Source organism: Misgurnus anguillicaudatus, chromosome 24 (genome assembly GCF_027580225.2).
Source record: "Misgurnus anguillicaudatus chromosome 24, ASM2758022v2, whole genome shotgun sequence".
Taxonomy (NCBI): domain Eukaryota; kingdom Metazoa; phylum Chordata; class Actinopteri; order Cypriniformes; family Cobitidae; genus Misgurnus; species Misgurnus anguillicaudatus.
The window spans coordinates 35302532-35315301 of NC_073360.2; the positions used below are offsets into that span (position 1 = coordinate 35302532).

Below are 12770 nucleotides of genomic sequence, written 5' to 3' on the forward strand. Positions count from 1 at the left end.
CCTTTTGTAAGTGTTATATCACTTGTGTAGAACACGAAGTACCGTACTTCAGATAATAGAGATGGATGACGTGAGCGCGCCTGCTCATTTCGTGTCGCGCGCATCATCCCGGCGTCGCGCCTCCTGTGACTTTAAGGGCGATTTTCATGTTAACGTATATAAATAAATAACACATTCTTCCGGTGCCCTATAACAAACAGCAAACACAGTGTGTCAAAGGACAAGGCCAGGAGGGGATCTACGCCCAAAAAACACAGATTATCTCCCAGCATCATGGTGAAGATCAGCTTTCAACCCATCACGGGACAAAAAGCCGAGAAAGATGATAGTGATGGAGACAAGACGCAAATATTCATCCAGCATCCCCCAAACTTACCGCACGTAAGTAGCGCATTTATATCAAATGTCACGTAAAAACTGCGGTTACAACAAAACCAAATAACGGATTGGTGTGAACATGTGAAAATTAAAAAATAAACCGCATATCACGTACATTGGTGTAAACATTGCATCAATGTTCATTTGCCTTTTTAAGTATTTGTAGCTGGATTGCACGGATTTCTTGCCTTTGGATTTGATAACACGCACATGCACCACGACTGCGTCAGATTATACCATACTAAAACAATAAAAATATTGATTTTAATGTGTGCTTTATGACCTTATTATCACAGTATTAGTGTATTTGATGTCATATTTTAATCATTTAAAGAGGAGATGTGGTGGTTTGATAAACATCCTTGACTGAATGCAATACATAATCACATTTTAATAATTGCATTATATGTTATTGTCAGTGTTTAAGGCCTATGCATATATTTTAGAGCTAATAATAGGGGATGAGTTGGTGCAGAGTGTTTATGTGTCTATGCAGTACACACACACACACACACACACACACACACACACACACACACATACAAATCCAATGGAGACAAAATGGCAGATGGCTACAGTGAGGTGAAATGACTTCATTCAGCTTTAGCCGTTTAATATTGCACTGGCTCAAAAGGTATCTGTCTGTGTGTCAGGTTTAGTTATTTTATAATTCTTATTCGTAATGCACCGTAAGCCGCTTTGTATAAAAGCACCAAATGCATAAATCTCTTTGTTGGGAGCAAAAACCCAACCAGCAGTCCCTATGACGAAGATAGCTTCAATGTGACGTTTGTTATTCTGCTCCACTATTGTCCCCAAATGAACTAAAGTAATATGTGTTTTCAAAACAAGACGCTTCCCCCTGTGCACCACTGGTTGGACAAACAGTACGTATCTGAACTCACACCTCTGGTAAGACAAACGTTACCTTGTCAGTTTGGATCGGAAAGAGTTTTGATAGAGTCACAATCAGCCACAAAAGGCATAAATGTAGATGTGAGAACCGAAGGAGGCCAGCTAAGGACATGAGCCGGGCCGTTGCCAGATGGATTGCTAGACTGGAGGCGTTATTAGTCACGTCGGCATCTAATAATTTCTCACTGTAGTAGGAGAGCACTGAATAATCCATTCTTGACTGCAGCGGGATGAAGCGAATGTAGTGCAGATTGTAGCACGTTTCTCAGCATGTGGGTAATGATAGTAAAAGTGTTTTGTTTTGAGGACGTGATAAATTCATTACTGCTGTATGTGTTTGTGTTTATAGGTCGAAGAGGAACTGGTCCTGCCTGTGGGACGGAAACGCTCATCTCTGAGTGGACTCTGCTGTCTGACAACAGCACTCATTGTCTTTACCTGCAGTCTGATATATGCTTCCATATATATCTACCGATATTACATCATTCCTCAGGTAGAACTATATTACATTCACTACAAATATTACACTATTTTGCAAGTTCTCCCACTTAGAAATCATGGAGGGGTCTGAAATTGTCGTCGTGGGTGCGTGTCCACTGTGAGAGACATAATCTAATAAAAATCAAGAAGTCACAATGTATAATTTAACAATTTATTTGTTTGATACAGCAAGTATTTGAACACCTGAGAAAATCAATGTTAATATTTGGTACAGTAGCCTTTGTTTGCAATTACAAGGTCAAACGTTTCCAGTAGTTTTTCACCAGGTTTGCACCCACTCCTCAACACAGATCTTCTCTAGATCAGTCAGATGACCCCAAAGCATGATTCTACTACCCCCATGCTTCACAGTAGGGATGGTGTTCTTGGGATGGTACTCATTATTCTTCTTCATCCGAACACGTTTAGTGGAATTATGACCAAAAGTTAAAAATCTGACCACATGACTTTCTCCCATGACTCCTCTGGATCATCCAAATGGTCATTGGCAAACTTAAGACGGGCCTGGACATGTGTTAGTTTAAGCAGGGGAACCTTCCGTGCCATACATGATTTCAAACCATGACGTCTTAGTGTATTACCAACAGTAACCTTGGAAACGGTGGTCCCAGCTCTTTTCAGGTCATTGACCGTGTAGTTCTGGACTGATTTCTCACCTTTCCTAGGATTATTGAGACCCCACGAGGCGACTTCTTGCATGGAGCCCCAGTCCGAGTGAGATTGACCGTCATGTTTAGCTTCTCCCATTTTCTAATGATTGCTCCAACAGTGGACCTTTTTCACCCCAAGCTGCTTGGCAATTTCCCCGTAGCCCTTTCCAGCCTTGTGGAGGTGTACAATTTTGTCTTTAGTGTCTTTGGACAGCTCTTTTATCTTGGCCATGTTAGTAGTTGGATTATTACTGATTGTATGGGGTGGACAGGTGTCTTTATGCAGCTAACGACCTCAAATAGATGCATCTAAAGTAGGATAATAAATGTAGTGGAGGTGGACATTTTTAAGGCAGACTAACAGATCTTTGAGGGTCAGAATTCTAGCTGATAGACAGGTGTTCAAATACTTATTTGTAGCTGTATCATTCAAATAAACAGTTAAAACATCATACATTGTGATATCTTTTTTTAGATTATGTCTTTAACAGTGGACATGCCCCTATGATGACAATTTCAGACCCCTCCATGATTTCTAAGTTGGAGAACTTGCAAAATGGCAGGGTGTTCAAATACTTATTTTCCTCACTGTATGCTACACATGCTGGATCATGTGTCATATAATAAAAAATTTTCAGTCAGGATTGTTGTTTAATACAGTAATGTTTAATATTCTGTAAGGGGGCGTGTACACCAAAGTGTTTAAACGCGGCGGAAAACACCAGCCAGACGTCAACTGTAAGCGCTTGCCAGCTTTTTTCAGCTGAGTGCTTCGTTTATCAGTTGTTGAATGATGCATCGGTTGGTTGTTGTGATATTTATCCCGCCCCTCCTCCACTGTAATTGGATGGCTGAGTGGGAGATGACAATGTGGGGCTGAGCGTCTCACCCAAAGTCAAAGATTCTTCGGAAAAAAAAAACGGCAAGTGCTGGCACCCCTTGGTATGCACGCCCCCCTACCAGTTATACCTGATTTTTTAAAGTCAACACTTTGGTTTAATGTGTTGGTGTTAAAGGTCACATAACACACAATGTTTCTGCTCATCTCATGTCAAGGTAATTGAGTACCTATTGAGTAGTGTTGCATCCTTCATATCTCCAAAGAATCTTTAGTTTTATCAGATTTAAAAAGGCAGATCAGCTGTATCGCTTATTTCCAAAAAAAGCAGAGCTCCTAGAGGTGTACCCCCATCGGGGCGAGTCACAAGCACGCAACACACACAAAACATTATCCCACTATCTCTAGATAACTTATGATTCACTACATGTTTGTGGCGATGTATATGTCGAATGCCAAGAAAACGCAGACATCGATGCAGTTTTACTTACCGCCTGCAACTCATGAAGTGGTTGTTTTATCACTGGGACTACCCCATTTTGTGTTAAACATACTTACACACCTCCGCTGCTACCCTACCCTGGATAGCAAACTACATTCATCGTTCCCATAACCCATACGGCAAAAAATATATGTTTAAATATAGTTTTAAATATATTTCAAAATATACAAAAAAGGCCACAAAATTTGGAATATGTTTACAAAATATATTTTACCAATTTTGTGTATATTTTGAAATAAATAAATATATTTTAAAATATAAAAGCATTTAAAATATATATTTAGCCCTCCATATATTTAAAAAAAAAGGTAATGCAGTATGTTAACATCGCATTGAAAGAAAAATGTTATGTTTATGTTACAAAACTTAATAAAAATAACAGGTTTGAATAGGTTTAAATTAAACATATTTTTAAATCTAAAAATATACTATATAAAATTAACTTGTATGTAGCATATATTTAAATATTATGGCTAAGAATAAATTTCTTGCCATATGGATTGTAAAATTAGAAATTTATTTGCTTGCCCTTGAAATACATTTAAAATATATTGATAGATAAAGGTTAAAACTTACGGAGCCCCTAAGGGGACATGGAGTAAAAATAAATAAAGTTTAGTTTTGAGTGAAACTATTGCGTGCTCACGTAAAACTTTCGCGATAGTTTCACATGCGAGCGCGATAGTTTCACGTGCGTCAGCGAAAGTTTCACGTGTGCACGCAATAGTTTCACATGCGAGCGCGATAGTTTCACGTGCGTCAGTGAAAGTTTCACGTGAGCACGCAGTAGTTTCACATGCGAGCGCGATAGTTTCACGTGCGTCAGCGAAAGTTTCACGTGAGCACGCGAAATTAAACTTAAAAATAATTCTGCACATGAAGGTTTCACGTGAGCAAATGAAAGTTTCACGTGAGCACCTGAAACTAAACTTTAGATTGTTTTTTTACTCCAATGTCACCTTAGGGGCACGGTAAAAACGAAATATATTTTCACATTTAAAGAATATATTTAATTAGGCTTTACAAAATGTATTTAGCATATATTCTAAACATATTTTTGGCCAGATAAATTATTTGTATGGGAATGCTGGGTTCTTTGGTAAGCTGAACAAGCAATTCAGTAGTCTAAAAAAACTTTCAGAAACTTGTACATACCCAGTTGAAGTGTATTTGACACAGAGATACTCTGTCAAACGTCAAAATGTTTTTTTTAAACTTTGCCAATAGCATGAGGAATCCAACTCTTTAAATGCGTTAATAAGTCAGAATGCATAAAATATCATTAAACCCCCATTTTAAGTTTTCTAGATCAGTCAACATGGTTGTTTTATGTACTAGTTTTACTTTTAAGGCTCTAGTTTTAAAGGTTCTCGATTGGCCCTTGCTCTTTTTTCCATACTGGTAATGTTGCGTCTGTATATACTAATGGTTTTAGATCTGTGCAATTATTTTTTGCGCTGCTGTTGCAGGTTCCGGATCAAAGTCGCTTCCACTGCCGTGTGGTGTATGAGGACTCTGTGTCTGCTCCGCTGCGAGGGTCTCAGGAGATGGAGGAGAGCGTTGGGATTTACTTAAAAGAAAATTATGAGCAAATCAGTGTGCCTGTGCCCGACTTCAGCAACACAGACCCTGCTGATATCATTCATGATTTCCACAAGGTGAAACACAAATGTTCAACTACCCATAATTCCCTTTACTTTTGCTCTTAAGATAAGTAAAACTCCTCTACCATACAGTGCAATCGCTCAACTCTCACATTGTTTTCTTGTTTGTGTGCATGTGAATGTTTTGGTTTTAGGGTTTGACGGCCTACCATGACATCGCTTTAAATAAGTGTTATGTCACTGAGCTCAACACCACTGTGGTTATGCCACCACGTAACCTCTGGGAACTGCTTATAAACGTCAAGGTACTTACAGTGTGTGTGTGTTTATAATATCAGTTAAATGATTTACTTTAGCTCACCTAGAAGAGCACGGCATTGGTTAACATGCCAAATAATCTATGTTCTGATAAAAAAAAAACGCCTGAATGCATTGTAAGCTACTTTAAAAGAAATACTTCAACCTAATACTCTTACTCATTTTTTTTGTAGAAGGGGACTTATTTGCCACAGACGTACATTGTCCAAGAAGAGATGGTTGTGACTGGTCGTGTTAATAACATGCACCAGCTCGGACGTTTTATCTATCGTTTGTGCAATGGTAAAGACACGTACAGGCTCCGCCGTCGCACCTCACGCCGCCGTAAGTTCACTTTTCCATCTTTCTTAGGGTTTGTGCTGTAGTGTTATAGACCAATATAATGCTGATCATGTATAAATACACTATATTCATATATATGTAATAATTTAACTCTTTCCCCGCCATTTTTAAAAAAAAATTTAAATGCCAACGGCAGCATTTTTTTTATGATTTTCACAAAAGTTTAATGACTTCTAGAGATGCACCGATATATCGGCCGATGATGCTTGCTACGCTTCTCAATGAATTACGTGAAATGCCGTTACATCCAAAAGCCAGAGGGCGCTCTCGTGCAGAAACTCAATATGGGCCGCAGACGAATAACCATACACACGCAGCTATGACACGCTGCTCCAGGAAATGGCATATGGGTATATTTATATTGCTGTCCTTCAAACCTTTTCAGGTATTTTCATGATAATAAAGAATATGTATAATGATTATGTTTGACGAGTGTTGCTTTTTCAAATGCATGTTTTAAACGACTCAAACTAACAGTGATTTCAGATCGATAAGGTGATCAAAAGCCGTAGTACATAAAATAGCTGTGAATAATATCGGCTGTGCGATTCAGAATAGTTATCGGCCACGTATTATTACTATATATCGGCATTTATCGGTGCACTCCTTATGCCTTCCAGAAAATATTCTTCTTTAAATATATAAACATACAATATATCAAATAAAAGAACTAACCCTCTGCTTTAAAAAAAATGTCATCACCTCTCAAATATGGGTAGGTTTCTTCAAAAATACCGAATTTTGAGCAAAAAGTAGAGATAATTACATTTTTGTAAAGGACTTGTGCAAGAAATCCAATTTTTTACTGTTTTTGGATCAGTGGATGTTTCAGTGTTTTATAAGTTGGGTACGAACGCCACCTAGTGTTAAATAATGGAAATATGGATTGCCATAAAAACTCGTCATTGGCAGGGAAGTGTTTTCTCTTAATTGACAAGAAAATGGTGGGGAAAAAGTAAAAAATAGTGTACTTTATTTATTTAAAATATATCTTTTAAAAGGCATATTTGATATCAGACATAATTGTTCTGTATTTTTTTCTCCTATTAGGTATCTCCAAGCGTGATGCACAGAACTGTCACCGTATACGTCACTTCGAGAACACGTTTGTGGTGGAGACGGTGATTTGTGACAACCCATAGGCTGCCTGACCCTTTGCCCCTCCCATTCCTGATGAGATCACATTGTTGGTCTGAGTAGCCACTCCCCTTTGACACTCTTGTCTTTAAATCACAGTTATTCTCTCTTTCTTTTTTATGTCTCTATATGTTATCTGTAATATCACAAGTGTTCTCTAACGTTGTCTATCGCCGCTATTTTTGCATATTTGCAAAAATAATCACATTCAAATAACGCTTTCTACACAGTACACTTATCACAGTAGCATCGTGAAGTCTTAAAGTTTAAGCGTGTCGTTTTTGCATCACTAGCGGACAAGGTCAAAATAGTGTTTGTTTCCAAACCATTGGATGAGAAAAAAGATAGTATACCGCCCCCAAACTCGCAATATTTTTGGGGCTGATGTAAACAAATGTAATTTAGTGTCACTAGTGGTACAGAAAGGACACACTTTATCTTTAAAATCATAATGAATAAACGTGCATTGAGCTCGGAGTGTGTGTGTGTGTGTGTTTGTGTGTGTGTGTGTGTGTGTGTTTGTTTGTTTGTTTACACGCATGCCTGCATGCTCATATCTGGGTATTACTAGCTGCAATTTCCCCTTTACTACACTCTTAAAATGAACATGTTGAAATAACACATCTTGTGTCTAGTTAACACATCTAATGACACATAATGTGTTAAATTGCATAACACAAAACAATGTGTTAAAATTAACACATCCTTTCTTAGAGTGTGTCATATATATGTTTGTGCAATGTTGGTTCTCACGGATGCACCGACATTTCGGCCGTGTTCCTTTAGCACAACTGGTAAAGCGTAGCTGTAGCAACGGGGTCATATTTTTGATTTCCAGTGTATGCATGAACAGATAAAATGCACAATATAATTTTTTCTTAGTTGATAAAATTGTAAGGCAAATGCATACAATTTCAAAGAGAAGCCAGAAAAACTTTATTTGACATAAAGAAAAGACGGAAGTTTGTATGTTAAAGGTTAATTTCAATCGAATGCATTTTATGTGAGAAGGCAGGGAAGTTTTTTAAAAAGAACTTCCTTTAGCGGTGTGAAATATGTCTGCACATCATTGTAGGGCGTGTTAACAAGTGTCAGCAGCTTTCGGGATTTGTCAGTGTTGCATTGCAAAACTTGCATAATTGTACTGTTTTACGCAGCGTTCAAATATGTCAAAGATTATGGGAGGTCAACCTAGCTAAGCCTCACCTCACCGGTCATTATAAGGTTGCCGTGATTGCACAAAATATGTTATCCTGGAACATTTTATTATCAAAGAAACCCCAAATTTCCCCAAAAAGAAATCTTTTGGATTAGTTTATTGTGAAATTGGATCAAATATTGAACTGTATCGCTTTGTGGCACTAGAATTTTAAATACATTTAATATTTAATTTGAATAAAAACCAGGGGGCCCCCTAATTTATATTTTTGTGCTTTATAAGGGGTCCCTCCATGCTTATGGGAGGTTTGGGACACCACACTCCCCCCTCAATTCGAACACTAGTTTTACGCCTATACAGTCTACTTTAAAAACATATTAATAAATACCTAGAGCCCAAGCGTGCCGCACAAGCCCTGAAAAGTGAAGCCGCCTCCCATGTTATTCAATGGGACTTGAGACCAACTAAACAATTTAATTACACTTCAATTATCTTTTTTCCGAAGCTGGTTTCTGTCATTTAGTGTAGTTTTTATCACGCTGATGTAAATTCAAATGTTTGTTTTGAAATAAGTTTGTTTTTAGTTAATTAATGATATAAAAACGGTGGTGTCACGTCATGATTGACAGCTGTGATATCGTGTGATATGCGCATTCTGCGAGGGCGGGTTTTTGATTTTGCGGCTTTACTTCCTGCTCACTACTGCGCAGGACTGGTCCCGAAATCGCTACTGCGCTGACTCAAGACCCAAGATGTCAGCGCCGTATCGGGACACTGGCGGCTTCACTTTTCACCAATGGAAGAGAGCGAAGAGGCGGCGTCCATCTTTTTTACAGTCTTTGCTAGAGCCTAGGTGTGATTTACTGAAGTTATTATATGTACCATTAAAGGGACACTTCACTTTTTTTGAAAAAATTATATTGATATTACGCAGCAGCCGAAAATAGTCCCCTTGGTAACTTAGCTGGGGACTATTTTCGGGTAGTGCGTAATATCATTGCGCCTGATGCAGCAATGTTACGGCAGCAAAATCCTTGATTATTTCGCCAGAATGAGAGTATAGTTCCTAGCCATATCTGCCTAGAAAATAACAACTTTTAATTTTCCGTCGGTCTTAGTACACGATGTAACTACAGAAGAGTCAAGTTTTAAATAGAAAAAAACATTGAAACTCTTTGGTTATTTTTAAGTGCGATGCTAATGGTCTAATCAGATTCAATGGATTATGCTAAGCTATGCTAAAAGTGGTGCCGCCAGACCCGGAGATCAGCTGAATGGATTCCAAAACAGTCAAAATCAAATATTTAACTCTGGAAGCTGGAAAATGAGCATATTTTTATAAGTGTCCATACCTAGTTAATACCAAATAGCATTTTGGCATCGCTTCTCGTCGATATAATTGATCTTATGTCTGGTAATGATGCACATTCATGGTTACATTTATCATACTTGTGCGCTCACTCACTTTCCTTTGTACCCTGTACTCGGTCTGTAATGTCATTCAGTGCCCGCTTCCTGTGCAATTTCCCCTTTTTTTCTCTCTCTCTTTCTCTCTCTCTCTGCATGCTTTTCAGGAGAGCACATGCATCGTTTGAGTATTTTCTTATGAGCAAAGCCTTAGGCCAGACTCATGCCCTGGACTAAAGTAGCCTATACTATCTCAAAAGCTCTCCGTGTTTCCGTGTGTGTGTTAAAGTTAACAAACCTTGTCAAGTTTGGTAAAGCAAACATGTAAATAAACTTGTGTCATCCTTTTTGTGGTTTCTCTTTCAAAACGTCAGCAATTTCACATCTACTTTTTCGGTTATGAGAAAATACAATTGCAGTTGAGTAACTGCTTATTACACCGGCTCTCCATGCACATATAAAGTTCACTTTCAAAAGAGTAAATGTCAAACGCAGGGCAATTCACATCCAACCCGAAACCGGCAGGAGATATCTGCCCAGAAGTAGTTGTGATGGATCACATATTAATTTGAATTAAGAGGAAATGACAGCTGTTTGTAAGCATGTTTGGAAATGATTTCACAACACTGTGTGCACCTGCAATAGATGAACATTTGTATTAGATTTTATCTAATTTCCTTGGTAAAATGTCATCAGTCATCTTTACCACACACACACACACACACATACACACACATTTCCATCCTTCCCCTCTCATCTCAGACCTCTCAAGTCAGAGGTAACAAGATACTACAAAATAAAGAGATGTTAAAGCAGAATAACATTACGGATAAAATGATAAAAATAGCCCTGAGCTCATTAAAGCAAAGAATGCAAAAGAAGTGTTGCACGGGGTGTGAATTGCTGATCTAGGTGCTCGATGCAACGCATAATTCAACTCAATGAAGACAACAAATAAACCTACATGTTGCGGCTTTCAAGCCTTCGTCACCCTGACACAGGCTTGTAAGCCGCAACACGTAGGTGTATTTGCCACCTGCTTTTAAAAGATTAAGCCATGAGAAATAAAGGCGTTTTTACTTTTTGTCCACATCATTCGAGTACCTTGGAGATTCTTTATTTATTTAATATAGCCATAAGCTGTCACTGGGGCAGTACCCTTTAAAAATGAAGAGTTTGGTTCCAAAATGCAATAAACGCCATTTTTAACAAAAAAATGAGTTACTGCCAAAATCAGTATTATATCAGGTCAGTATTTAAAAGTAAATTCTTATTTTTATGCTAAATTCAATATCCGTCGTGTTATTCTGTCATGTTTTCTCCCTTTTTTCCCAAAACCCAATAAACGCCACTCCTCCTTTTCTACAGAATGCAATAAATCCGCTTCACAAATCACAGCGCACCATTCCACGTATTGTAAACATTAATGGCGGTGCGTTGAATACACAAAGAATCCTAGTTGTCCCTCATCTACTTTGTACTTCGTGATCAACAAACAAACAAAAACAAAATAACACTTTTGATGGCATTGATAAACCTGTGGTGATTTTCTGTGACGGGAAAGAAACGTAAGCCATCAACATCAAATATTTTTCGCGAGGCACTCGGGAGCCGGTTGCTTGTTCTCCCGACAGCATCAAGCTTCTCATGCTAACACATTGACCCCAGAGGATCTTATGAAAAACTTTCCATTATTTTATTCAAAGTCAACGAAAATCGAGCATGACCAAAACATTTTACAGCTGATCGCTGTCAAAAAAGTTCAGCGACGACGTCCCAAGTTAACCCCAGCAATGACAGTGTACTTAATATGACAAAGTAAGTGTTTTGGTTAATGCCATTAATGTTTATTTTTTATCAGTGTATACCACTAGTCAACTAAATATAAATATAACATGGCAAAGATGAATGCACATTTATTCATTGATTCAATAAATGTATAGCATAAAAAAAAAATTGTCATGGATTTGTTTGCATTTTGTGGAAAAAAATAATTGGTTTTTATAATAAATCTTTGAAAATCAAATTGTGGATTATAACCTAAAGATGCTACGTGAACGTTTGTAACAGAAAATAGTGGTTTTCATTTTGTCATTTCTGGGTATAGAAAACACGTTTTTACCGAAATTAGTCAATGGATTTATTGCGTTTTGGAACCAAACTCTTTAAATATATGGTAGGTGCTTCATATGTGCTATATAGGACTAAAAATGATTCCACTATGACTACGAGCCAAGAACCACTTTTAGGGCTATTTAGCACCGTATGTTTTTATATTTTTTTCCTGAAGGTGTACTGTCTAGATTTAATGTCTGTAAATTAAAAAAAAAAGATTTCTGTTGGAGAGGATTAAATGCTGAAGCTATTTAAACTTTCAACCGAGGAACAGAATTGTTTCACTCTTCTGACATGTAATGATTATTGCACGTTAATATACCACATCACTTCCACAAATGACAATCTTCCTGTTATTTGCAACGGCATTGCATCACAAACAAAAATGTGCGAGTTCACAATATCTAAACAGTTTACAGTACAAATTCTTAACTCCTAAATCATGTTTAGAAATGATGATCTAAACATTTTCTCACAAACACCATAGGTTCTTCATGAGGTTGGTGGTAATGCTGTAAGGCAAACAATTTTGTATATACAGTACTGTAAAATGGACCATGATGAATCCGCTGGAATTACGATCTATATACGATATCACATGGGTCTTCAAAGGGGGTCCGGAGCTTTTTAGGTGTCCCTGGTGGTATTACTAGTGGTCCTCCAAACATTGTTTGAATTCAAAAAAATGAAATTAAGCAACAAATGCATTAAAATTTTATTAAATGATAAAAAACTTTAAGGTGTAAATTATGTATGTTAACAGAATGTGTATATCAAAAATTTTTATTTAAATATCTTTGTAACGGAAACATCACAACATAGTTTATGGATCCAGTCTTAATTTGATACATGTACAGTACCTGGGGTCCCTAGTCTCCCTTTTTATCCATTAAAGGCGGGGGGT

The 12770-nt window shown here is 37.6% G+C and overlaps 1 protein-coding gene across 1 annotated transcript; it reads left to right on the forward strand.

Annotated features, from left to right (window-relative positions):
- Positions 1 to 76: 76 nt before the first annotated feature.
- On the forward strand, positions 77 to 8774 carry itm2ca (integral membrane protein 2Ca). The gene is made up of 6 exons (XM_055197285.2): positions 77 to 381; positions 1643 to 1786; positions 5254 to 5442; positions 5583 to 5693; positions 5880 to 6030; positions 7099 to 8774. The coding sequence occupies exons 1-6, from the start codon at positions 274 to 276 to the stop codon at positions 7188 to 7190; spliced, it is 795 nt and encodes a 264-aa protein (XP_055053260.1). The 5' UTR covers positions 77 to 273; the 3' UTR covers positions 7191 to 8774.
- The last annotated feature ends 3996 nt before the right edge of the window (positions 8775 to 12770 follow it).